General features: G+C 49.2%; 1 protein-coding gene and 2 long non-coding RNA genes across 8 annotated transcripts in view; 1 reads left to right on the top strand and 2 right to left on the bottom strand.

Annotated features, from left to right (window-relative positions):
- Nucleotides 1-6,697: 6,697 nt before the first annotated feature.
- LOC112585080 lies at nt 6,698-7,687 on the bottom strand. The gene is made up of 2 exons (XR_003109433.3): nt 7,551-7,687; nt 6,698-6,809 (listed from the first exon to the last, which is right to left on the bottom strand). It is a non-coding gene; the product is annotated as an uncharacterized LOC112585080 (long non-coding RNA).
- Nucleotides 6,760-26,597, top strand: part of ACOT7 (acyl-CoA thioesterase 7) — a 110,221-nt gene continuing 90,383 nt past the window's right edge. The window contains exon 1 of one of the 6 annotated variants that reach the window (XM_006048890.4): nt 6,760-6,904. In XM_006048890.4, coding sequence (XP_006048952.1) covers nt 6,888-6,904 — 17 coding nt within the window. In that variant the 5' untranslated portion in view covers nt 6,760-6,887. Of the gene's footprint in view, nt 6,905-7,187; nt 7,469-7,783; nt 7,905-25,724; nt 25,916-26,597 lie in introns of those variants that run through there. The other 5 variants (XM_044942927.1, XM_044942928.2, XM_025285829.3 and 2 more) reach the window with 5 other exon arrangements.
- LOC123333687 lies at nt 24,530-25,712 on the bottom strand. Its single transcript, XR_006551137.1, has 3 exons — nt 25,038-25,712; nt 24,828-24,949; nt 24,530-24,580 (listed from the first exon to the last, which is right to left on the bottom strand). It is a non-coding gene; the product is annotated as an uncharacterized LOC123333687 (long non-coding RNA).

Here is a 26,597-nt window from a genome sequence, read left to right as displayed (position 1 = left end):
TTTGGTGCTTCACACAGGATCTTCACTGAGCCATGTGGGATCTTTCCTTGTGGGGCATGGACTCTCTAGTTGTGGCACGTGGGCTCCGGAACAAGTGGGCTTAATTGCTCCACGGCATGTGGGATCTTAGTTTCCAGACCAGGGATTGAACCTGCATCCTGTACTTACCACTGGACCACCCAGGAAGTCTGAATCAGCAATTATTTGATGAATGAAACAAACATTTTTCTCCAGGTCCCTTCAGAAACAAGGGACCCTAGGTTTTTTTTTTTTTTTTTTTTTTTTTTTGCTATCATATGTGTGAGACTAGCAGAGTGACTCTGACTTTGGGTGGCTTTTGTTGTAATCATGGGGTTCCCCATAAAAATTTGAACATGGGAAAGTTTATTCTGATTTTTGGCAAGCACTCTAGCTGTGGGCTGAAGCCTGACAGTGTAAGGATGAAGCATGTGGGAACTCACTCATGCCAGGTGCCGCTACAGAGCTCCTAACTCAGAGACCAGACGCCCAGCTGGCCTGCCAGGCCAAAGGTGTCTGAAAGTCTCTCTCTAACCTACTTATGTGCAGGCACCAGGGCACGGCTATAATGCTAGATTTAAAGCTTTACCTACTTAAGGTCCAAGAGATGATTTCTAAATGCTTCATTTGGAAAATGAATCTACATCTATCCTTAACTCATGGTGTTTTTTTTATTTAAACCTTTTTTTTTCTCTGTATTTTTCTTTTCCATGTAATGACTTATCTTCTTGGCTTGACTTCTCAGATTAGGGTCCTGCTTTTAAATGCTTCCTTTATTAGTTTTGGGATTCACTGGTAGCTCAGCTGGTAAAGAATCCGCCTGCAATGCAGGAGATCTCGGTTCGATTCCTGGGTAGGGAAGATGCGCTGGAGAAGGGATAGCCTACCCTTTCCAGTATTCTTGGGCTTCCCTGGTGGCTCAGCTGGTAAAGAATGTGCCTGCAATTCGGGAGACCTGGGTCCAATCCCTTGGTTGGGAAGGTCCCCTGGAGAAGGGAATGGGCTACCCACTCCAGTATTCTGGCCTGGAGAATTCCATGGACTGTATAGTCCATGGGGGTCACAAAGAGTCGGACACGACTGAGCGACTTTCACTTTCTTATTAGTTTTAGGTTTCCTTGGAGGGTTCATTCTGGGGTCAGAGTCCCAGGGCTTCATGCTCGATTTTAAAGGTGTTAGGAATGTGGTGCACATGAAGTCGTGGGGTCTGCTCTCTAGACAGCCTCTGCAGTTCCCTTTGAGAGTCAGTCCTCCCTTTGTGAACCAGGGCTGTAGGGGTGCTGGGATAGGGGGTTGCACTTCTCTGTTTACATGTTTCCTCCTGGCAACAGGAGGGTTGTGTCCACTCACTTCAGTGGACAAGAAGCACAGTCATGAAGTGTCCAGCATCTCTTAAGAAACACAAGCCTTTTTTTTTTTTTTTTACTGTGCCAGGTGGCATGTGGGATATTAACTCCCTGCCCAGGAACTGAACCCCGGACCCCCTGCAGTGGAAGTGCAGAGTCTTAACCACTGGACTACCAGAGAAGTCCCCAAGAAACCCAAATTTTTAGTAAAACAGCTCAATACTACCAACATTAAAAGAAACAGAGAAAGGACTTCCCTAGTGGTCCAGGGATTAGGGCTCTGTGCTTCCACGCAGGGGGCCTGAGTTTGATCCCTGGTCTGGGAACTAATATCCCACAGGATGCGAGGCACAGCCAAATAAATAAATATAAAAGGAACAGACAAGCTGTGTGAGTGGGGGTTGGGGGGGCAGGCCCTCCTCTCCCAGCAGCATCCTCTGCCCAGTGCCCAGGAGGACAAGCAGTGCCTGGAGAATCCTGCAGTGTCCTTCTCTAGTATGAAGCCCAGCTTGAATGAGCGGGACCCCAGTGAGAGGGCTCTGTCCCAAGGTCGGGATCTGAATGTTTGGTCAAATGATCCTGGGCCCAGGAACTCAGGACAGCCTGGTTCCTGGGCTAGTTCACACCACTTGTGTGCTGCCCTTTCTCTGTGCCAGGTGCTCTTCCAAGTGCTTTTTTAAAAAAAAGTTAATCAATTTAATTTTTGGTTGCACTGGGTCTTTGTTGCTGTGCTCAGGCTTTGTCTAGCTGTTGCAGTGTTTGGCCTCCTCTTGTTGCAGAGCACAGCCTCTAGGTGCATGGGCTTTGGTAGTTGTAGCCCACAGGCTTAGTTGCCCCACAGCATATGGAATCTTTCCGGACCAGGGATTGAACCTATGTCCCCTGCATTGGCAGGTGGATTCTTAACCACTGGACCACCAGGGAAGTCCCTAGTCAATTTAAAAAATAATATTTAGGTTTCTTTGTTGTTATTCAGTCGCTAAGTCATGTCTAACTCTTTGCAACCCCATGGACTGCAGCATGCCAGGCTTCCCTGACCATCACTGACTCTCAGAGCTTGCTCAAACTCATGTCCATTCAGTTAGTGATGCTATCCAACCATCTCATTCTCTGTCATTCCCTTCTCTGCCTGCCTTCAATCTTTCCCAGCATCAGGGTCTTTTCCAATGAGGCACATACTTCCATACAGTGCCTCCAATGAGGCACTAACCGTTAGTGCCTGTGTGTGCTCAGTCGCTTCAGTCGTGTTTCTTTGTGACCCCATGTGACCCCCAATGAGGTACATTGGAAAAGACATTGGTCTTTTCTTTGCTTCATGTGGCCAAAGTATTGGAGTTTCAGTTTCTGCATCAGTTCTTCCAATGAATATTCAGGGCTGATTTCCAGAATGAGAAGGAAATAAAGTTCATTAGAGTGGGAGATGCCGTTAGAACAGCAGGCCAGCTCAAGGGAGAACCGATGTTGAACAGGGGTCCTTAGTTCACTTTTATACCCAGGGTACAAGGAGTCGGATAGAAGTCTTGCAGGTCATTTGCTGATTGGATGAGGCATGTATACTGGGAGGCATGTATACTTCTCCCTGTGGGGTAGGAGGGGAGACAGCTTATACTGTAGTTGCAACATGGGGGAGGGAAGGACAATAAGGGTCTGGTTTTTCTGTTCCTGCATTCCAATACCCTCCTTGGTTTTATCTGCTCTTTTGTCCTTGGGTCACCATGCTAACCAGGGACTGAACCTGGACAACTGCAGTGAAAGCCCAGAATCCTAACCGTTAGTGCCTGTGTGTGCTCAGTCGCTTCAGTCGTGTTTATTTGTGACTCCATGGACTGTAGCCCACCAGGTCCACTGTCCATGGGATTCTCCAGGCAAGAATCCTGAGTGGTTTGCCACGTCCTTCTCCAGGGGATCTTCCCAACTCAGGGATGGAATCCATGTCTCTTACATCTCCTGCATTGTTGGTGGATTCTTTACCTAACCACTAGGCCTCTGGGGAATTCTCCCTTATTTTCAATGTAAGTAATTATTTTCAGTTAATTTTCAAAGAGATTATACCAATTTATATTCCACTATTGGTGTATGAGAATTCCTGTTGCTTCATATTCATTAGTATATAGTGACATGAAAAAATAATAAAAACAGATGAGGCCTCTCTTTAGGCCTTACCCCCTAGTCCTTTCCCTCAAAGTTTACAAGTGTCAAGTTTATGTCTTTCCAAAAAATTTTGAATAAATTTTTACATGATGCTTTTTATTACAATTTGTAGACAATATTTCTGGTCCAAAAAAAGTGTATGCAAATTAAGTAACTGCTGCTGTTAAATATGATGCTGTTAGCAAACCTCTCTTGATTCATTCTTATAATATTTATTGCTTATTATATGCTCTTCTAGGAGCTTGGAATAGCACCACGAACAAGACAGTAAAAAATTCCTATCCTCAGGGCACATTCATTGTAGTTAGGCAAGAAAAACTAAATCGAGGAATAAAATAAATATTAAATGGTATTAAGTGCAAAGGAGAAAAATCAGCCAGAAAAGAGGATAGGGAACATGGAGGGCTTGTAATTTAGATAGGATGGTGGGGAAAGGCCTCGTTTAGAACGTGATATCAAAGACTTGAGGATGTGAGGTGGTGAGCCCATGGGTGCCTGAGGAAAGTGTGGCCCAAGTGTATCTGGGGACTATGGGAGGGGTCAAATGGCTGGGTATGAGCAAGGGGGAGAGCAGGATCAGAGGCCACAAGTACAGAGGAAGGAATGGGCAGATTCTGGAATCACAGGGAAACATCATCACATTCTAGCTATTTAAAAAATTTTTGGCTGAGCTGGGTCTTTGTGGCTTTGCACAGGTTTTCTCTAACTGTGGTGAAAAGTGAAAGAGAAGTCGCTCAGTCGTGTCCGACTCTTTGAGACAGCATGGACTGTAGCCTACCAGGCTCCTCTGTTCATGGGATTTTCCAGGCAAGAACACTGGAAGGGGTTGCTATTTCATATTCCAGGAGATTTTCCCAACCCAGGGATTGAACCTAGGTCTCCCCCATTGTAGGCAGATACTTTACCATCTGAGCCACCAGGGAAGTCCAACTGTGGTGAAGCAGAGGCTACTCTTTGTTGCGGTAGGCCGCCTTCTCATTGTGGTGGCTTCTTTCTTTGCACAGGCACTAGGGGGTGTGGTTTTTCAGTAGTTTCAGCACTAGGGCTCAGAAGCTGTGGCGAATACCTTAGTTGTTCCACGGGATGTGGAATCTTCCCGAACCAGGGATGCTCAGGTGTCCCCTGCACTGGCAGATGGATTCTTATCCACTGAGCCACCAGGGAAGTCCCAGACTTATTTTGAACATAGAGCTGGCAGGATTCGCCCATGGGCTGGATGAAGGGTATGAGAGGAATTATTAGCTTGAGCAACTGGAAGGAAGGAACTGTAATTTACCAAGATGGGGAAGACTGCAAGAGGACCAAGTCTGGGGGAGTGGGAGATGTCTATTATATAATCACAGTGAGGTGTGGCCTCGGCTGGGGATACAGGAGTCTGGGATTTAGGGGAGTGGTCTAGGCTGGAGCCATCTGGTAGGTAGTTGTTCAGTCAATAGGATTTAAAGCCATAAAACAGGATGAGCCCCCAAGAGTCCAAACATTGCTTGGGGGTTCTCCAAAGTCCTGAGAGGAAGGAATGGAGATGGACCAGCACAGCAAGCTGTACAGAGAGGCCAGAAGAGTAGGAGTACATGGCAAGGAATAAGCATTTCAAGAAGAGAAGGATCATGCCAGCTCCATACTGTTGAGAAGTCAAGTAAAATGCCTTCTGACAAAGGATTATTGGATTTAGCAACTTGCAAGGAATTAGTGACCTTGATAAACTGAGCGGAAGAGACAAAAGCTAGAGTGGAGTAGGTTCCAAATAGAACAGAAGCAGGGGAAGAGGAGAGTGGCTGTGTTTATAAACAGCTCTTTTGAGAAGTTTTGCTGAAAGAGAGGGATGGAAATGGCCCCACTAGCTTGAGAAGAAAGTAGGAAAAAAAAAAACAACCCCTAAAATGGGGAGGTGACAGACTCTTCGAGATCAGTGTAAATCTCATGATGTTTTTGCTAAGGGATTGGGTCCCCCACTGCTCTCCTTTAAAGCAGAGCAACATCATAAACCATTGGCAATCACACACAAGTGGATTACCTCGGACTATGGTTTTTCTCCCTACAGAATCCAGGACACAAGAAGAAGCGGGTTGGCTGTTATCTTCCCTGGCTTCTTCTGGCCTGGGGGGCCCTATCACACCAAACTGCTGACAGATGCTGTCTTGGGCCAAAGGGTAGCCACATCCTTCTCCAAAGGTGCTGATTTTGCTCCAGGTTTTTTTTTTGTTTTGTTTTGTTTTTGGCCTCACCCTGGGAGGGACCTGGCTATTTAATCCTGAACCACTTAGCCCAGTCCTCAGTCTAGGAATTTCCTCAGCAGGTGGTAGGAGTCAGGGTTTTTTGTGTCCTGGCTTTGTCCCCAGATCAGATTTTGAGCTTTTTGAAGAAAGGAATGTCTCCAAGTCTCACAGTCCTGAGCCCACCTACGCATGTAGGGCAGGGCTTCAGGAAATCCTCATTCCTTCGTACTGACTGTCCTTGAATGGCTGTTTAAAGAGTGGGAATGAGCAGGGAAGATGAGCAGAGAGTAAGAAAGGCCCTAACTTCTTCACCTGCTTTCCCTGAACTCATTTCATCTCCCCACAGGTCTGGAAGGTGACTACTATTACACCATTTAATAAATAAGGAATCTGCCTTGCCTACGACTGCAGACCCTGCTAGTGCTCCTGGGTTCCATCACAAGAAATTTATTTCAGGACCAATATTGGAAGAAGTTAAACAGGCCTGGTGATCCTAGATGTTTCCAGCGATTTAATTAGTATAAATGGGGCCTCCCCCATTAAAGGTTATTAAAGGTATCCCCCATTACGTTAAAGGTAACGGCAACACACTTCAGTATTCTTGCATGGGAAGTCCCACAGACAGATAAGCCTGATGGGGGTGGGGAGGTGAGAGGGCTACAGTCCATGGGGTTGCAGGAGAGTCGGACACGACTTAGCCACTCAACAACCAACAATAAATAGGGGAGCTTGATTTCTGTGGGTTTTGATTTTTAAAAGCCTGACTACAGAAGCAATTTGTGTTCCTGGTAAAAAGCTCGGAAAGAGTCAAGTCTCACGAGGAGTACAAAGTTCTCCAAAATTTCGCAGGCAGGGTGATCACTTCTCCCCTATTTCTTGCGCGGATTTGGTCGTGAATTGCACTACAGGGCACTCGTGCAACGTAACAGACCTTTAGGCCTCCTCTCTGCAGGACACGTATCGCTAACCAAAGGCTCGGCTCTCTGGGCAAGTCTTTCAGAAATGACCCAGAGGTGGTTTCCAGCGGGCGGTGTGGACAGATCCCAGTTTCCGGCCTCTCGCCAGCAGCTGCGTGTCCCTGCAACAGAGGCACTCGCTGAGGCCTGATGGTTCCAGGCTCCCGGGTTGGTGCACTCACGTGCCTCCCAGCTCGGCCATGAAGGTTCCTTTACGGTAAACCGCCCCCAATTTCCTCTCAGGGCTGATCTGAGAAGGCGCGTGCCGGCCGCGGCCTCCTGCTGGCTTTTCAGCCCACGCAGAAGGCAAGGCCTCAGCGTACGGCCCCGCCGCGCGGTGGGCGCGCCCCTAGGCCCGCGAACTGTCGGGCACGCGCGGGGGAAAGCCCCATATGAACACGCTCCGCGCTGGCCGAGGCTCATTCTCGCCGCCGCCCAGTCCCGTGTCGGCGCCGCCCAACCGCCGCCGAACCTTCTGGAAGCGGCGCCCCTCCGCCGCCAGAACCGGACGCCGGGGGAGCGGACACCGGCCCTGGGGCAGGGCGAGGGCGGGTATGCGGGGCGGAGCTTCGAGGGAAGCCGCGTTCGATTCGCCTTCGGCGGCCAGGCCCCGCCTCTCTGGCGCTATGGCTCCGCCTCCCCCCTCCCCCTCCATGGCGCCCCCCGGGCTCATTCATTCCGCGCCCGGCCTTCTAGACACCTGCGCGCTCCCTCAGCCGCCCGCCGCCGCCACAATGTCGGGCCCCGCCACCGAGACCCCGTCTGCCATCCAGATCTGCCGGTAAGAGGGGCGCGCGGCGGGCGGGCGGGCGGGGGGCCAGGGGGCCTGGCGGACCCCCATCGGCCCCACGCTTTCCCCTTACCCAGTCCCCGCCTCCACCGAACCGGTCACCTCCGGATCCCGCCCGCCCGCCGCGGCTGGAATGCTCCTTAGATGCTACGGAGCCGGCAGCCTCCCCGCGCGCCGCCGCGCCGGCCTCCGGCGCATCTCTTGGGTGGCGCCGCGGTCACGCAGGCCGTTTGCGCGAGGAAACGGCGCGGCGCCCTTCCCAGGGCGGGGGTCGGAGCGCGGCCCCCCGCGCCCCGCCCAGCTCCGCCCCGCCGGGTGGCTGAGCATGCTGGGGCCTCACCCCAGGTCCCACTGAGATCCCTAATTCGAGGTCGTTATCCGGGCGGTGGTGCAAAGCCATCCGGATCCCCGGACATGTGCTGCGCAGGTAACCCACTCGGCTGGGCGGCGGCCAGAACCCTTTGAGCCCTGGAGTAGGCGCCCGAGTGGGCGAGGGCTGCAGTTACCCAGTCCTTGCAGTACCCTGCCCAGGTTTTGCTGTGAGGGAGGCGGCTGTTAACCGGAAGAAGAGGAAATACCTTTCCCTTCTGACAGTCAGAGCTAAGAACAGAGGATGGTCCATTGAGCCCGGAAGCATCTTACAGAATGGGGGTAAAGGGTTCTTGTCAGGGGCCCACCCCAGCCTTCCTCCTCTGGTGCTGGTGGGTAGAGGGCCCGAGGATGCGCAAGACCTCGAGCCGGCTCATTTCCGACCGGAGCAGGGTAACCTCAAGGTTACCTTCCATTCCCTCGAACCTAACGGAAGCGGGTCTAGCCTGAGCTGAGGAATGGCGAGGAGTCTGGAAGGCCCTGCAGGCGCTGAGCTGCAGGCAGGGCCTGTGCTTCCTGCACCACCGACAGTGACAGCACCTTCCTGTTTGGCTCGGCTCCTCAGATTCTGAGGTTGGGCGTCACACTGACTTTGGGTTCAAGCCAAGTTAGTTTCCTGAGGATATTGACGTCTCGGAAGAGACAAAGGCTAGGCGCGCTGAGCTGGTTCCGTGGGGTCCCCTGAACCCAGCCCTACTTCTGACTCAGTCGGAGTCCTGTCCCTACCTCAAGGTCAGTTTTGACTTTTCTAGGGAGAGGACATTTTTGAGAGAGCCTTGTGCCATTGATTTGTTATTGGCTGTGTGACTGTCCTGGTCCCACCTTCTCCAGGTTAGGGGGATAGTAGTCGAAGTAACTGATCCTAAGAGACAGACAGGCCTGGAATCAGGTTCTTGGGGTCAGTCTCTACCTCATAATGGCCAAGTGACCTTGGAGCTCATCATTTACAAAGGGTTTGTTCATTATTTGCGTCTGGTTTGGTGTGCCCGGCATTTCCGGGAGGGTGGATGACAGGGATCCCAGGAGACTCTTAAGGTTATTCAGCCACAGGAGGAGGGAGGGGGTGCAGCTCCTGACAGGTCTCCTGTCTCCAGACCCACCTGTTTTCCACCTGCTCCCTGCAAAAGTAGATACTGATTCAGTTTACTCATGGAAGGCTGGGCTTTTATTTATTAATACTTCATCAGGATGGTGAATAGCCCATCTATACATAGTACTTTTTTAAAAACCAGCTTCTAATATAGTTAATAAACAGCCTTAGGCACTTACACATGGGCCCACACTTCTTGTTCATAATGCCTGCTTACTTGGTTGCCTCTCCGTATTCACAATGGCACGTTGTCTTGGGTTTGGGACATGGGGGTGGGATCCCTGGTGGAGGTGAGCCTCAGGTGGCCAACACAACTGTCAAAGAGAATGGAAGGGGGTTGTGATGAGGTCCCTGGTCACAAGGGCTTGGCCCAGAGAAACCCCAGGACACTGTAGTGGAGGTAGCAGCAGGGTGGAGCCCTTTAAGGACATCTGAGCAGACACCTCATGTTGAAAGAGGAGCCTTCTGGCCTAGAGCAGCCCAGCCATGAATTTAATTAAGTGTCCCTGGTTGCCTTCAAGGAGTGAAATCCCCCAAGGGAGGGTCCCCAGCTTAGGGAGTTCACAGTCTAGCAGGGAGAGGATCCCACAACCTCCACCATCCTAGACAAGTGTTGTCCCATGCTCTTGGTTCAGAAGGAGGTGTTGAAGGGAGAGGGGCTCTAAAGGCTGGGGAAGGCAGTGCCAGGTCTAGCTGTGAATATGGCCTCTGGCTCTTGGAAGCTGCCTAACTTTTTGACCCTCATTTTGTCATGCGTGCTCCAGATGCTAAACAAAGTGTTATCCAGGGCCTGGCAGAATGGCTTCCACTTGGTAAGTAAATGGAAGCTTTTTTTGTCTGAGAAGCGGGACCCAGACTCAGGAAGCTGAGGGCGTGGTTGGAATGCCAGTTCTGCCTCTTGCTGGTGTGGGCTTCAGACCTCAGCATTCTTGTCTTGTGCCTGTTGTCACTGTGAGATATAAAACCTTTGGCACAGTGCTGCTGCTGCTGCTGCTAAGTCGCTTCAGTCGTGTCCGACTCTCTGCGACCCCATAGACGGCAGCCCTCTAGGCTCCTCTGTCCCTGGGATTCTCCAGGCAATACTGGAGTGGGTTGCCATTTCCTTCTCCAATGCATGAAAGTGAAAAGTGAAAGTGACGTCGCTCAGTCATGCCCAACTCAGCCCTAGGCAGTTGTAAACAAAAGGAGCAGTTTACCTCAGAGCCTGAACTTTGGATAGCAAGCCACTGCGGTGTGCTGTCTCCTCCTTTTCTTTTCTGGATGCAGCCGGGGATCAAACCTGTGCTTCCTGCATTGGAAGCGAGGTGTCTTAACAGCTGGACTGCCAGGGAAGTCCCATGTACCCCGTTATGATTGAGCCCCACAAGAAAGCTCTGCAACAGCATTTAAAGTCTCAGAAGAGCCTTTTTCTTTGGTTTTATTCTTAGTGATGCTAATTCATATTTTGTTAACAAATTGCTTTTTCCCTTGTTTGACCCAGAGTTCTAGAATGTCAGATGGGAATGACCCCTAGAAACTCCCAGCCCAACTCTGTCATTTTACAGATAGGGGAAAATGAGGCTCTCAGAAGTTACAGACTTGGACCAGGGTGGCCTTGGACCCAGCTAGCCAAGGGAGTGAAGGCATCTGGTGGGTTGTTCCCTGTCGGGTGTTCCATTGTGGTTTTTTTGGTTTTTTTTTGCCACCTTATGGCTCGTGGGGCTTCCCTGACCAGGAACTGAACCTGCATCCCCTGCAGGGGAAGCACAGTCTTAGCCACTGGACACAAGGGAAGTCCCCCACTGTCATGGTTTGTCTACTGCTCAAGCTCACATTCACATCTAGTTGTGAGGCTCAATTGTGGCATCAGCATGGGCCTCTAGTAGGAGCTCCTAGGTGTTAGTCCAAATGAAGTTAAAGGTCATGTCCCATACCAGGCTGTTAGAGTGTGATGGAGATGCTCTGTGTCTGCAGCGTGCCGGGCACTAGCCACAAGTAGCCACTGAGTGGCGGTTGAGGTGCAGTTGGATGTGGAGGAATTGAATGTTTAATTGCATTTGTTTGTTGCGTAAGTCGTGTTGGACTCTTGTGACTCCATGAACTGTAGCACACCAGGCTCCTCTGTCCATGGGATTTCCCAGACAAGAATACTGGAGTGGGTTGCCATTTCCTTCTCCACGGGAACCTTCCCCACCCAAGGATCGAACCCAACCCAAGGATTGAACCCTTGTCTCCTGCACCGGCAGGCAGGTTCTTTACCACTGAGCCACCAGGGGAGTCCCACATATAAATTTGTTTAAGTGTAAGCAGGCTGGCTTCCTGTGGCTGGTGGCTACCTTGTGGGACAGTGTAGTAAGGAGAGGAATTTAAAAACCAGGATTCCTGGTAGGTCTCTGATGGCAAGGTTTCCTAAGGGAAGCTTGGGGAAACTTTGTGGGGACTGTAGTTAGCTCTCCAGCAACAGAGCCAATGGAGGGAGACCTTAGCAGACACAGCCTCCCGGGCAGGTAACCTGGAATCCTTTATTTGTAGGTAGATGTGTCAAGTCTACAAGGTTTTCTTTTGCTTGCCCTGCTTTTCCATGTAAATCTGCTCCTAAGTGTCTTGAGCTCAGGGACTGCTTTGTTTTTCTCTTGTGCCAGGAATGCCCAGCAAAGCACCTGATGCCAATAAAGATGAATGAAATGGACCTGAATTTTAGTACAATTATACCTCATTTTATTGCGTCTAAATTTATTGCGTTTTGAAGGTTGTTCATTGTTCAGTAGCTAAGTTTTGTCCGACTCTTGGGGACCACATGGACTGCAGCATGCCAGGCTTCCCTGTCCTTCACTATCTCCTGGAGTTTGCTCACATTCATGTCCGTTGAGTTGGTGATGCCATCCAACCATCTCATCCTCTGTTGCCCCCTTTTCCTCCTGCCTTCATTCTTTCCCAGCATCAGGGTCTTTTCCAATGAGTCAGTTCTTCGCATCAGGTGGCCAAAGTATTGGAGCTTCAGCTTCAGCATCAGTCCTTCCAGTGAATATTCAGGACTGATTTCCTTTAGGATTGACTGGTCTGATCTCCTTGCAGTCTAAGGGACTCTCAAGTCTTTTCCAACATCACAGTTTGAAAGCATCAATTCTTCTGTGCTAGACCTTCTTTATGGTCCAGCTTTCACATCCATACATGACTATTGGAAAAGCCATATCTTTGACTATACAGACCTTTGTCTGTAAAGTGACTTGTCTGCTTTTTAATACGCTGTCTAGGTTTGTCATAGCTTTGCCAAGGAGCAACCGCCTTTTAATTTCATGGCTGCAGTCACTGTCCACATTGATTTGGGAGCCCAAGAAAAGAAAATCTGTCCCTGTTTCTACTTTTTCACCATCTATGTGCCATGAAGTGACAGGACCAGATAGCGCGATCTTCGTTTTTTGAAGGTTGAGTTTTAAGCCAGCTCTTTCACTCTCCTCTTTCACCTCATCAACAGGCTCTTTAGTTCCTCTTTGCTTTCTGCCATAAGAGTGGTGTCATCTACATATCTGAGGTTGTTGATATTTCTCCTGGCAGTCTTGATTCCAGGTTGTGGTTCATCCAGCATGGCATTTCACATAATGTACTCTGCATATAAGTTAAATAAGCAGAGTGACAGTATACGGCTGGTGGTGGTGTTCAGTTGCCTAATTGTGTCCAACTCTTTGTGACCCCCATGGATTGCAGCGTGCCAGGTCTTTCTGTCCCTCACCATCTCCCAGAGTTTGTCCAAGTTCATGTCCATTGCATTGGTGATAGGTACAGTTGGTAGATATGCCAATAAAGATGAATGGATGGACCTGAATTTTAGTACAAGTACACCTCATCTTATTGTGTCTCACTTAATTCCAGAATGAAGGTACTGCATTTTTTGTTGTTGTTGTTGCAAACTGAAGGTTTTGTGGCCACTTTGCATTGTCAGGTGATGGTTAGCAATTTTTTTTAAAACATTTATTAATTTTTTTGGCCACGTTAGCATTTTTTTAAAACATTTATTCATTTATTTGGCTGCATTGTGTCTTGGTTGCAGCATGCAGGCTCTTTGTTGTGGCATCAGGGTGCCTCTTGTTGCAGAGCATGGGCTCAGTAGTTGTGGTCCACAGGCTTAGTTACACCAAGGCATGTGAGATCTTAGTTCCCCAACCAGGGATCAAACCCATGTCCCCTGCATTGCAAAGCAAATTCTTAACCAGTGGACCACCAGGGAATTCCTGAGGGTTAGCATTTTTTGGTGATAAATTCTTTTTAATTAAAAATTTTTTTAATTGAAGCATAGTTACTGTATAATATTATACAAGTTATAGGTATACAATATAGGTGGGCTTCCCTGGTGGCTCAGCTGTAAAGAATCCACCTGCAATATAGGAGCTGCAGGAGACGCAGGTTTGATCCCTGGGTTGGGAAGATTCCCCTGGAGGAGGGCATGGCAACCCACTCTGGTATTCTTGCCTGGCAAATCCCAAGGACAGAGGAATTTGGCAAGCTACAGTTCATAGTGTCGCAAAGAGTCAGACACGACTGACTTAGCATGCATGCATATACGATATAGATATGTGATTTTTAAAGGTTATACTCCATTTATGCAGTGTAGTCAGTGCTCAGTCATGTCCAACTCTCTGCTGCTCCATGGACTGTAGCCTGCCAGGCTTCTCTATTCATGGAATTGTCCAGGCAGGAATACTTGAGTGTGTTACCATGTCTTCCTCCAGGAGATCTTCCTGACCCAGGGATGGAACCTGCGTCTCCTGCATTGGCAGGTGGATTCTTTACCACTAACAACAGCTGGGAAATCCATACTCCATTTATAGTTATAAATATTGGCTATATTCCCCATGCCGTAGGTATAAAATAAAATGTTTTTTAAGTTAAGGGGTGTACCCTATTTTTTTAGGCATAATCCTATTGCACATTTAATAGTGTAACTTTTGTATACACTGGAAACCAAAACAGTCCTGTGGTTTGCTTTATTGCGATACGCATTTTACTAGAACTGAACTCACAATATTTTCGAAGTAGGCCTGTTTGGAATTTTTTTCTCTTCGGGGCTTTGTCTTTGGGCTCACAGCAGAGTTAATGAAAACACAGAATCTGAGTTACAGAAACCACACTTGAAGGTAGTGTTCTGGAACATTCCATAAAACGATGCCTAGTGCTGGCTTCCTTCCTGTGGAGATGTGGGTGCTTGTGGCTGAAGATGCAGTCTTTGCAGCCCAGGGAGCCTGTGGTGGGTGAGGCTGTGCTCACCCACCATCCCACCTCTGCCTGTAACCTGGCCAGGCAGCCCAGCCTCACCCTTGGCTTGGCACCACCACTGACCAGCTCCCTGGTTTCAGTCAGGCCAGGAGTTGTGTTCCCCTGTGGGTGGGCTTTTTTCTGGGGAGGGGGTCCCAACCTGGGGTGGTGACTGTGTGTATGAACCTCCTGGTCAACTTCCTTTAACTCTCAGAGGTATCCTGAGGGGGAGGGTAAACTCTATGGTCACGCACTCACGGGCTACCTATATCTGACCAACAGAGGAAGCTTGTTATAAATCCTGATTTCCTGCATACAAATGATTTCAGTAGAAAATCAACAAAATCTGATTTTAGAGCATTTATGAGATACTTGGGGGAAACTTGACTAGTCCCTCGATAAAGATGCTAAGGAATTTCTGGGTTTTTCATTGTCCACGCCATGAGGCCTGTGGGACCCTAGTTCCCAGACCAGGGATTGAACCCACAGGCCCTGGAGTAGCAATACAGAGTCTTAACCCCTGGACCACCAGGGAAGTCCCTGTGAACTTTTTCCATAACTACCCAGAGCTGGAAAGAACTCACATCTTCATTGTCTGATAAAGAGATAATGAAAAGTACTCGGCAACAGCAGCAAGAATCACTGATACACACACACACACACACAAAACTCAAAGAGCTACACTGAGTATCTGACTCCATTGATGAGAAATTCTAGAAAAGGCAGAACTGTAGTGATAGAAAGCAGACCTGTGTGCCAGAGGCCAGAGCTGGGGGGAAACCAAGTGCAGAAGGGCAGGAGGGCACTTTGTGCTGTGCTGGAAATGTTCCATCACAGCTGTGGTCCCTTACACAGGTGTGTGGTGGGAAGGGGGACCCCTTAAGGCCAGGGCCAGAGAACAGGACTCTTGTCTAACACACAGAAATGAACTGTCCGAGGAGACACATGAGCTGACACAAAGCAAGAGATGTTATTGGCGAGGGGCGCCTGGGCGGAGAGAAGTAGGGTAAGGGAGCCCAGGAGGACTGCTCTGCCCGGTGGCTCGCAGTCTTGGGTTTTATGGTGATGGGGTTAGTTTCTGGGGTGTCCTTGGCTAATCAAACCCTCGTGGTGGCACACAGGCAGCTCAGGCAAGATGGATGCCAGAGAAAGGATTCTGGGAGGTGGTCAGACATATGGTGTCTCCTTTTGACCTTTCCTGAGCTCTTCCGGTTGGTGGTGACTTACTAGTTCCGTGTTCCTTATGAGGCTCTCCTGTCGTAAAATAACTCACACAAATGACGACTAGGGTTGCCTGGCCAGGGTGGGCGGTTTCAGAGTGTGCTCCCCCTAACAGGTGTATACACTTTTCAAAAGTGAACTGTAGGTGATTTTATGGTATACACATTGTACCTCAGTAAAGGTTATTACTATTTTTTAAAAAGCCATAACTACAATGCAATTACCTCACCTTAAGAAAAAAAAAGGGGAATTCTCTGGCAGTCCAGTGGTGAGGTTCCGCATGCTATGAAGTGCAGTCAAAAAGAAAAGTGTTCACAACTGCAGATTTCAAAATGTTTTGAACGTAGCTGAGGAAACTTGAGCACTTACTTGCTATTTAGTGCTATTGAGAGGATCTCCTTTCTGCTCGGTAAATGGGATGCTGCCCAATTCACAAGCTGTTGAGTAAAGCCAATTAAAAAAAGTTATATTAATGAATTTGTATTGTTTTAGGTGGGTAATTGTTTTGTGGTTCTGTTTTTATTTTTATTCTTTGGCCCTGTGGCATGGCTTATGGGATCTTAGTCCCCTGACCAGGGATTGAACCTGGGGCCTTGGCAGTGAAAGTGCCAAGTCCTAACCATTGAACTGCCAGAGAATTCCTGTGGTCTGGTTTTAAAACAGAGTCTTCATCTCTTGGAGGAAATGCTGAGATATTTATGAATGCCAATCTGTGCCCTCTGAGATTTCTTTCAGTCTTGTTACCAAGTCCAAGCTCGCTCTGCTCATCACACAACAGGCCAGTGAATTCGGGAGATGAGGTGTTGAGGCAAGGAAAATGACTTTATTTGGAAAGCCAGCTGACCGAGAAGATGGCAGGCTAGCGCCTCAAAATAACCATCTTCTTGGGGTCTGGATGCCAGTTTCTTTTATACATCAGAGAGAAAGAAACAAGGAGGAACTAAAGTCAAAAGGCAGAATGGAGAAGGAGGTGCAGTGGGGAAGTAAAGTGAAAGGGTCTTCAGTCTTATAAAACATCTCCAAGGGAATGGCCAGCCTTAGAAGGGGTGTGTTAATCTCTTCTATTCACAGCTTGTTATTGTTCAGTCTTTCAGTTGTGTGGACTCTTTGTGACCCCATGGACTGTAGTACACCAGGCCTCCCTGTCCATCACCAACTCCCAAAGCTTGCTCAAACTCATGTCCATTGAGTTGATGATGCCATTCAACCATCTCATCCTCTGTCGTCCCCTTCTTCTGCCTTCAATCTTTCCCAGCATCAGGGTCTTTTATAAAGCATTGGCTCTTCACATCAGGTGGCCAAAGTATTGGCGTTTCAGCTGCAGCATCAGTCCTTCTAATGAATATTCAGGATTGATTTCCTTTAGGAAATCGACTGGTTTGGTCTGGGACAAACTATCTCTCCAGAAGCTGAACAAAGGCACCTTAGTTTACAGTCAAGCAGAGGGGCAGGGTCTTCCAGGCCTGCCATTAAGTATGATTATAATAACAAAAGCAATGGAAAGTAAGTCAAAAAAACTGTTGCAATGTGGAGTCAAAATAGGCTTCTTCCCTGCATCAGTCACACCTGGAAGCCGGAGGGGAGCCAGAGCCCATCTTTTGAAGCTGTTTGCTGGGGACCTTGGAACCTACTGCCTTCTCTCTACTGGGCAAAGCCTCTTAATGTTGTCCACATTAAAGAATAAGAAAGTGAAAGTGAAGTCGCTCAGTCGTTTCCGACTCTTTGCGACCCGTGGACTGTATTGTAGCCCACCAAACTCCTCCGTCCATGGGATTCTCCAGGCAAGAATACTGGAGTGGGTTGCCATTTCCTTCTCCAGGGGATCCTCCCGACCCAGGGATCTGTCACGCGAGTGTATGTTCCTTGGTTCTTTGTCTCGTCACAACAAAGATTTGGAGCAACAGACATTAAAGCCCTCGGCGCGTCACAGCTCTCGGGTCTTGGACAAACCGTGCTACAGCTCTTAGGCAAATCAGTGTTACAGCTCTATTTTATTTAGAAGATAGAAGAGAGAGAGAGTGTGAGAGAGAGAGAGAGAAAGAAAGAAAAGAGCGCACGCGCAGGAGAGAGAGAGAGTCCCAGAGAAAGCGCTTTGGCTCCTCCTTTTATATGTTTTTTCCTCCACCTGGGCCTGCCCTATGCAAATTGGGCTTAGCCAGGAGTGCTGTTTGTTCTGCCTGAAGTCTTCACTCTGGTCCTCGGACCTTCCTTTGACCTTCCTTGTCTTTTAACCACCGCCATTTTGGACTCCTTTTCCCTATTCTACCTGTCACACAAGTGTATGTTTCTCGGTTCTTTGTCTCGTCACAACAAAGATTTGGAGCAACGGACATTAAAGCCCTTGGCGCGTCACAGCTCTTGGGTCTTGGACAAACCGTGCTACAGCTCTTAGGCAAATCAGTGTTACAGCTCTGTTTTATTTAGAAGATAGCAGGAGAGAGAGAGAGTGAGAGAGAGACAGAGAAAGAAAAGAGCGCAGGCACGCGGGAGAGAGAGTCTGTGAGAAGGCTCTTTGGCTCCTCCTTTTATATGTTTTTTTCCTCCACCTGGGCCTGCCCTATGTAAATTGGGCTTAGCCAGGAGTGCTGTTTGTTCTGCCTGAAGTCTTCACTCTGGTCCTCGGACCTTCCTTGTCTTTTAGCCACCACCATTTTGGACTCCTTTTCCCTATTCTACCTACCTAACATTCCCCCCTCAAGAGATGGGAGGCCCAATTCTTTGGGAATAGGGGTGTCGAGGTAGTCCTTATAGCGGTGTCCAAGGGCGTGTGATATTGTCCGTGGTCGGCTGTAGTTTTATACCTTTGTTGAACTGGCACTGCATGTTGTAGCTGGTTGACCCAGGCAGAGACAAAACAGGTTAGACAACTGACAGTACATGGAATAATCATAAGCATCATCAATATAGCATAACAAGGACTAGTAGGGACATTGGTCAGTTTTAAATTCACATCGCCAGGATAGCTCAAGTCCCTACTTGTTCAGGGATCAGAAGATCTATCTCCTGTCTGTCTTGGAGTACAGTCTCTGTCAAGCTGTGTTGGCTCCTTAGAGTTATCCTGAGAAATCTTATCCCCAGAAACCAGATTTTAGGGGTATTCATTAGAATGGCACTCATTGGTAGTTCTGAACAGATATCTGAGATCTCCCAGGGGCTCACAGGTGTATTGAGTGTCCTCTTCTGTTTTTTTCCATGGCTTGACTCGTGAGTAGTGAATCCAGGAGTCATGTCCTGGTACCTTGACTGTGGGGGTAGAAAGTATTACAGGGTAGGGGCCCTTCCATGTGGGCTGGAGTTGAGCCTTTGGGGACCCATCTTTCCAGACTTTAATTAGAACTTGAGTTCCTGGAGCATATAGTGGTGACTCTTTAGAATCTTTTGGGTCCTGGTTCATACCCCACAAGTGTAGATCCTGTTGGAATTGCCCAATGGCTATGGTATAAGACTGGAGGGTCTGAACCTCTGGATCTAGGAAGAGGTCATTGACATAAACAAAAGGTCTCCCATATAGCATCTCATAAGGACTAAGACCAACCTGTTCCTTAGGGGCAATGCGGGTGTGGAGGAGAGCTATTGGTAAAGCCTCCTTCCATCACAGGGAGGTCTCCTGGGTTATCTTTTTTATCACTGATTTTAAGAATTGATTGGCTCTTTCTATTTTTCCTGAAGATTGAGGCCTCCAGGCACAATGGAGATAATAAGTAATGCCCAATGCTTTTGAGACTCCTTGGGTGACCTTAGAAGTAAATGATGTCCCACTGTCACTTTGTAATGACCTGGGCAGACCAAATCTTGGAATGATTTCATGGAGCAGGTTTTTTTTTACCACCTCCTCAGCCTTCTCAGTCCGGGTGGGAAAGCCTTCAATCCATCCTGTGAATGTATCTATCATAACTAATAGGTACTTATACCCTTGAGAAACTGGCATCTGGGTGAAGTCCATCTGCCAGTCCTCTCCTGGGTAGGCCCCACATCGTTGGATGGGCTGGGCCAGCTGGGGTCTTCGAGCTCCTTGGGGGTTGTTGAATTGGCAAGTGAGACAAGAGGAGACCACCTGTCTTATAGTTGTTTGGAAGCCTGTTCCTCTGAAGGAGCTTTCTAGTAATCTTTGGAGGGTCTTTTCTCCTAAATGAGTAGTGGCATGTAAGGAGTTAACCAACTTCTATTGGAGGTTTCCAGGCAGAAAGAAAAAGGAGTCCCTCCTTTTGGAACCACCCCATATGATCTTCTTGAAAGCCCTCGCTCTTAGCTTTAAGAGTCTCACCTTCAATATATGAAGGAGTTTCTGGCAAATTAGTCTGTGGAACTAAGGTGGCAATCCCTATTAGGTCATGGTTCTGTAATGCTGCTCTCCTAGCTGCCTGATCAGCTGCTTGGTTCCCTCGTGCCACTTCCGTGTTCCCTTTTTGGTGTCCTTTACAGTGGGAGACTGAAACCTCAGTGGGCAGATGGACTGCCTCCAAGAGTCGAAGAATCTGATCACTATATTTGATTGGGGACCCTCAGGTGGTCAAGGGGCCCCTTTCTTTCCAAACAGCCGCATGTGCATGTAGCACCAGAAAGGCATACTTGAAGTCAGTGTAAATGGCTATTCTTTTTCCTTTTCCCAGCTCTAAAGCTCGAGTCAGGGCTATGAGCTCAGCTAATTGGGCTGAAGTACCTGGTGGCAGAGGCTTAGCCTCTATGGTCTCAAAATTGGAGACTACTGCATACCCGGCTCTTCTTTTTCCATCCAAGACAAAGCTTCTTCCATCAGTGTACCAAATTTCCTCAGGATTGGTCAGAGGATCTTCTGATAATCCCTCTCGGGGTTTTGTCCAGTGGTCCAAGGTTTCTAGACAAGAGTGAAACGGGAGACAGCCCTCGGGGGTAGGTAGGAGGGTGGCTGGGTTAAGAACCTCACAAGGGGATATAGTGAGGCCTGGATTTTCCATCAGCATTACTTGATATCTGAGGATTCTTTGATCAGACGTCCATAAATGGCCTCTCCCATTTAGGAGTTGTTTTACTTGGTGGCTGGTAAAAATAGTTAGTTTGCCCTCAAAGGAGAGTTTTAAAGCATCTTCTATCATGATTGCAATAGCTGCAAGATTTCGAAGGCAGGGGGGCCAACCTCGGGAAGTTGGATCAAGCCTCTTGGATAAGTAAGCTACAGGCTGGGGCTCAGATCCCAACCTTTGAGTTAACACTCCCAAGGCTATTCCCTATCTTTCATGGACATAAAATTGGAATGCTTTTTCTGGGTCTGGCAAACTCAAGGCAGGTGCCTGAGTTAAGGCCTGTTTTAGTGTAGCCTCTGCCTCCTTTTGAGGAGTTCCCCACATCAGTGGGATTGAATCATCTCGTTCCTTTAAGCTTTCATATAAGGGCTGGGCAATTAGACCATAGTTGGGTATCCAGATTCTACAATAACCAGTTAGCCCCAGGAAAGCTCGCAATTGTTTTCGAGTCGTGGGGGAGGGCAACTGGAGGATTCCTTGTACCCGATCAGAGGACAGCCTCCTGGACCCGTGTGTAATCTGAACTCCCAGGTAAGTGACCTTTGTCTCGACCATCTGTGCCTTAGCACGGGAGACTTTATATCCCCTTTCTGCCAAGAAGTTTAGAACCTGAATTGCATGTTGTTGGGCACTTTTCTCATCTGGAGAGCAGATTAGTAGGTCATCTACGTATTGTAATATTTTCCCATTAGGTCCCAGGCCCAGATCTAGGAGATCCCGGCTAAGGGCCTGTCCAAACAGGTGGGGGCTATCTCTGAACCCCTGAGGTAATACTGTCCAAGTCATCTGTTGGTGTTTTTCTCCTGGGGCCTCCCACTCAAAGGCAAAAAGGTATTGGCATTCTTTAGCCAGTGGTATGCAAAAAAATGCATCTTTGAGATCCAAGACTGTAAACCATTTGGCACTGGGTGGGATTTCTCCCAAGATTACATAGGGATTGGATACTGTGGGATGGAGGGGGACTACAGCTTCATTTATGATCCAGAGATCTTGAACCATTTGCCAGGTTCCGTCTTTTTTCTTTACTGAGAGGATTGGGGTATTACATGGCGAACTGGTAGGGACCAATAGCCCACAAGCAAGGAATTTATTTATTAAAGGCTGTAGTCCCTCCTGAGCCTCTCTTTTGAGAGGATATTGTTTCTGGTTAGGAAACCGAGTGGGATCTCGGAGGACAGTGATGACCGGTTCAGCTTGGTGGGCTCGTCCAGGAATCCCCTGATCCCACACCTGGGGGTTAATTTTGTCTTCCATAGTTTTTGGTCCCTCTCTATTGAAGGTGTAATGGGTTCTTCAGTAGTAACCAGGAGCTGTAGAGCTCTAGGGGCTGAAAAACTTCCCATCACAAGGGTGGTCCCCAGTTTAGTGAGTATATCTCTTCCCAATAAGGGGGTAGGACACTCAGGGACCACCAGAAACTGGTGGGAAAATATTTGTCCATCCCAGCAACAAAGAAGCGCTCGGGTGAATCTTTAGTAGTTGCTTTTCCTGTAGCACCCAAAATGGTACAGGTTTGGGAGGAGAAGGCTCTGGAGTAGGAGATCAAGACAGAGTAGGCAGCCCCTGTGTCAACCAAGAAATTCTCGGACCTACCTGCCACATCCACTTGCACCCTCGGCTCCAGCCCCGTGATGGTTATCTGTGACAGGCGGGCTGGCTGGAGCGGGCCGCTTCAGTCCTCTTGAACCATCGTGAGGGTAGGCTTGGCGCTTGACCTTGAGGCTCTTGGGTCCCGAGGGCAGAGTGCCGCCCAATGTCCCAGTTGATGGCATTTGTGGCAAGCCATTCTAGAAGACTTGTCCAAAGCCATTCTTTGGACACTCTTTGGCCCAATGCCCCGCCTGTCTACAGATCAGGCATCTGTCTCGTGCCTTGTCCCTCAAGGACTCGGGGTTTGCCATAGGGCTTCTCTGGAGGGTGGCCAGCATCTGGGCATGCCTTGTCTCTTTCTTTCTCTCCTTCTCCTGGGCCTTGGCCTCCTTCTCCTGTTCCCTGTTATAAAAGGTATTGGTGGCTGTCTGGACCATCTCATCTAAAGAGGCAGCAGGGTCCTGCTGTTGTAGCTGCTGTAACTTAATTCTGATATCTGATGCACACTGGGAAAGGAATTTGTCCTTTAAAATCACCCGTCCCTCGTAAGAGTTTAAGTCCAGGTTGGTAAACTTTTAGAGTGCCTCTTTTAGCCTCTCCAGAAAGGCAATGCGGTTCTCATTGGGCTCCTGAGTTATTGCTGAGACTGGGCACAGTCCCACAAGCAATAGGCTTCTTTATGTTTCCATGGCTGGCCTTCCTTAGGGGTGAGTCTTTCTAAAGCTTATCCTACCCAGAACTGTTACAACCTGAGAGCCAGGCGTCCCCGGGTCAGGGTGCAGATCCCGAGGCAGGCTGAGGCATGACAGCCTCCTAGAGATCGAGTTCCCGGGCAGGTAGAGGCGTGACGACCTCCTGGGACCCTGGGACTAGAGGATCCCCGAACAGGTTGAGGCGTGACAACCTTTCAAAGGCCGATCCCTAGGCAGGTCAAGGTGTGATGACCTCCTGGGACCCCCCAGACTGGAGTTTGGGTGTCCCCAAGATCTCCAGTGTGACCAGTATTGGGTAGGATTAGGGGGTTGGATATTATAGAGTTTTTCCTTCCCAAGGCCACCTATTTTATGGTTGTCTCTTCAGAAGATTGTAGAGGCAACCTTGTGGGTCTGGATGGGGCTCAGGAAAAGAGCATGAAACAGGAGGGAAGGGGGCAGAGCACAACCTTTGAAAGAATGACATAGCACAAGGGTATAATGTAAACCAGTTAGAATCAATTGGATCCAAGATGACAAGTCAAATTCAAGTAAACCTTAACCCCCAATCTATAAGGCAATAGACACACCCAGAGGTGGCAGGACAGCTCCAAGGCACAAGGTCAAAAGAGGGAGGAGTGGGTGGTTCCCCAATGGCTGGGATGATCCTCTCACTCATTAGCATATGAATTCCATCCCCTCACAAAACCTAGCCAGGCCTAATACTCAATGGTTCACACCCTGAAGGGTGGCTTCTTTCTGGGTCCTAACAAATCCACCTCTTATCGCTTTGTATCTCAATGAATTTTTGCAATGAGACATCAGAGCCTGAGTTTCTTTAGTTTTGGCCGGGCTTGAGTCCCGGGAGAGAGCTGAAGGACAGGAGGAAAAAGCAGTGGGAAAAACGTGCCAAGGAATCCCCTTCATAGCCCACTGGAAGATTTGCTAAATATCTGACCGGTGCTCGCAGTTTCATTGGTCTGATCCTTGGCACAGAGAAGAGAAAGGACAGAAGAACCCCCACCGGCTTGTGTAACAGCTACTGGGGCTCAGCAGATAGCGCCTTCGGGACATGCTGAGGAGTAGCCTCTCCAGAGTCCCTCAATTGTGCCCCTGCCGCCCGCCTGTTTGCGGGAGGTTCGAGGAAACAAACGAGAGATTGTACAAGTCCCTCCAGCCATAGGAGCGAGGACCTCTTACCTTAACCGGAGGTCTTCTGGAATCTGAGACTGTGCCGCGTGAGCTTTCTGCTGAGTTCGTTTTTCGCTGTCCCGGTTTTCAGCACGATGGGCCTTCCCCAGCACTAGGTTTCTTCACCTTCCGCTTCTAGCGTGGGAGCTTCGCTGAGTTGGGCTTCTGTTGTGCTTGGCCTCTTCCACGCAGAGGTTGTTTCAGCCAGGTTATATCCGAGTCACGGCACCATAGACGTCACATGAGTGTATGTTCCTCGGTTCTTTGTCTCATCACAACAAGGATTTGAAGCGACAAACATTAAAGCCCTCAGCGCATCACAGCTCTTGGGTCTTGGACAAACCATGCTACAGCCTTAGACAAATCAGTGTCACAGCTCTATTTTATTTAGAAGATAGCAGGAGAGAGAAAGAGAGAGAGAGAGAGAGAGAAGAGCTCAGGCACGCGTGAGAGAGAGTCCGTGAGAAAGCGCTTTGGCTCCTCCTTTTGTGTTTTTTTCCTCTACCTGGGCCTGCCCTATGTAAATTGGGCTTAGCCAGGAGTGCTGTTTGTTCTGCCTGAAGTCTTCACTCTGGTCCTCAGACCTTCCTTGTCTTTTAGCCACCACCATTTTGGACTCCTTTTCCCTATTCTACCTACCTAACATACCTACCTAACAGATCGAACCCAGGTCTCTCACGTTGCAGGCAGACACTTTAACCTCTGTGCCACCAGGGAAGCCCTTAAATACAAGAATACAGTTTCTCAGAAAAACCTCCTATAGAGACACAGAACTTCAGATCCAAGTACTAACATCAAAGATTTCAAAAGGAGGAAAGGAAGCCAGGTTGAAAGAAGAAGGGGGAGGAGTTGGGAGAGGGGGGCGAAAGGGGTGGCCTACAGACGTCTCCTGCCACCTACAGATACCCAGGTGTTACGGGACTTTTCCCCAGGCCCCCAGAGAAGGGAGGACTGGAACTCCACCCTACCAGAAATCAGACCAGACCAGAACCAGAATTCGAGTGCTCTGCCAAGAGGAGGTGATCAGTCTCCAATCCTCAGCTCAGGCTGTGGGCCCTTCAACCAGATTCCTGCGTCCAGGACTGGGGGACTAGAAAAACAGGGAAGGATAGGAAGGGTTAAGGAGAGGAAAGAGAGAGGGAAGGGGAGAGAGGTCAATAAAGTCTCTTGTTCCTTACGAGTCAAGGAGGGACTTTTCCTGGTGGTCCAGTGGTTAAGAATTCGTCTTCCAATGCAGGGTACACGGGTTCCATCCCTGGTCCAGGAAGATCCCACATGCCACAACTAAGACCCAGCATAGCCAAAGAAAAAGTAGTAAAAAGGAGTCACAGCTCCAGCCTCTGTTTCTTGGGAGTCCGGGGTGGGGAACGTGTGTCTTCCTTGGCTCTAGAGCCTCACATAGCGACCATGAACTTCCACCCTGCGGTGGTGGCGTCTTGTTCACCTGAGCGGTCTCTGGACCCAGCCTTCGTGTCCACCTGCTGTGCGGAGGCCCTTCCAGCGGGCGGGGGCGGGGGCTGCTCCTGCCTGCCTGCCTGATTGATGGTCCTGGAGACTGAACCTTGATGGGCATGGTTTACAGCCCCACCCATTTCCTCCAGTCCTGTGGATACCTTTATTCTTCGTTTGCTCATCAGAGAGCCCAGCTCAGCGACTTCATGCTGAGTCACAGATGTATCTTGGGCCCTGCAGCCTGTGAGAGCCACGGCAGCTGCCAGCTGCTGGGAGGAGGGGCCATCCCGGGAGTAGGCGCTCTGGGAGTGCGAAAGTTGCAGCATTCCTGAGCATCGGGGAGGTACCTTGAAGGTAGAGAGGCGGGGTGGGGTGTGGGGGCTAAACCCAGTGCCGGCTCAGAGTAAACACTCTGGGCCGCTTTCTGCATGGTGAGGCTGCTCACCCGGGCTCTCTGCCTCTGTGCGCTGGGCAGGCAGGCCGCCTTCAGGAGGCCAGTCACTGCCCAGGAGTGGTGCCTGAGGCTCGGGCAGAGGCGCTGGGCTTCCATCCAGGCTGTTGGAACCAGATCTGCTCTGTCGTCTAAACTTGGTGTCATTACAAGGTAGGATGACAGGGACACTGTGTGCCCTGACTCATGCTAGGCCTTTGGTGTCCAGCCCAGGCCATGTGACTCAGGATTTCTTGGTAAGGGTTTGGAGTGGACAGTGGGTGAACTGCGTGTTTTGTGGGATTGAGCGTGCCCCTCTGTGTATGCATCCTCAGTGGAGACCTGGCATCTTTTTCCTCAGGGACCCCACTCAGCTTTGTTGGAGGAGGTGGGCTTTGAGAGCTTGGGATGAACATGGAGCTCAGAGCACCCTGAGATCGGAGCAGGCTGCTGTACTGGCAGGTCTCTGCCTGTGCTCAGGCTGCCAAAGGGGGTGCCGGTGTCTGCTCTCCTCCCCTACTCTCCCCTCATTGAGCTGGGATTTTTTTTTTTTTGGACTTGTTGAGGGAGGCTGGGGTAGCTGTCCTCATGTGACTGGCTAATCCTCTGGCAATGTAGTGAACTTGGAAGAAACCTCCTCCAGTGGGCGGATTCTGGTCCTTTGTACCAGCTTTATTGAGTTGTAATTCGCATCCCATTGATGCATCATCCATTGAAGTATGCAGTTCAGTGGCTTTTTGAACATCCAGAGTTGGACAGTCATCACCACCACCAATTTAGAACATTTTTGTGACCTCTTTGAGAAAAGCCATTTCTCTCCATTCCCCCTAATCCATTTTCCTTCTCTATAGATCTC

This window comes from Bubalus bubalis, chromosome 5 (genome assembly GCF_019923935.1).
Source record: "Bubalus bubalis isolate 160015118507 breed Murrah chromosome 5, NDDB_SH_1, whole genome shotgun sequence".
Taxonomy (NCBI): domain Eukaryota; kingdom Metazoa; phylum Chordata; class Mammalia; order Artiodactyla; family Bovidae; genus Bubalus; species Bubalus bubalis.
This window is presented reverse-complemented; position numbering and strand designations above follow the sequence as displayed.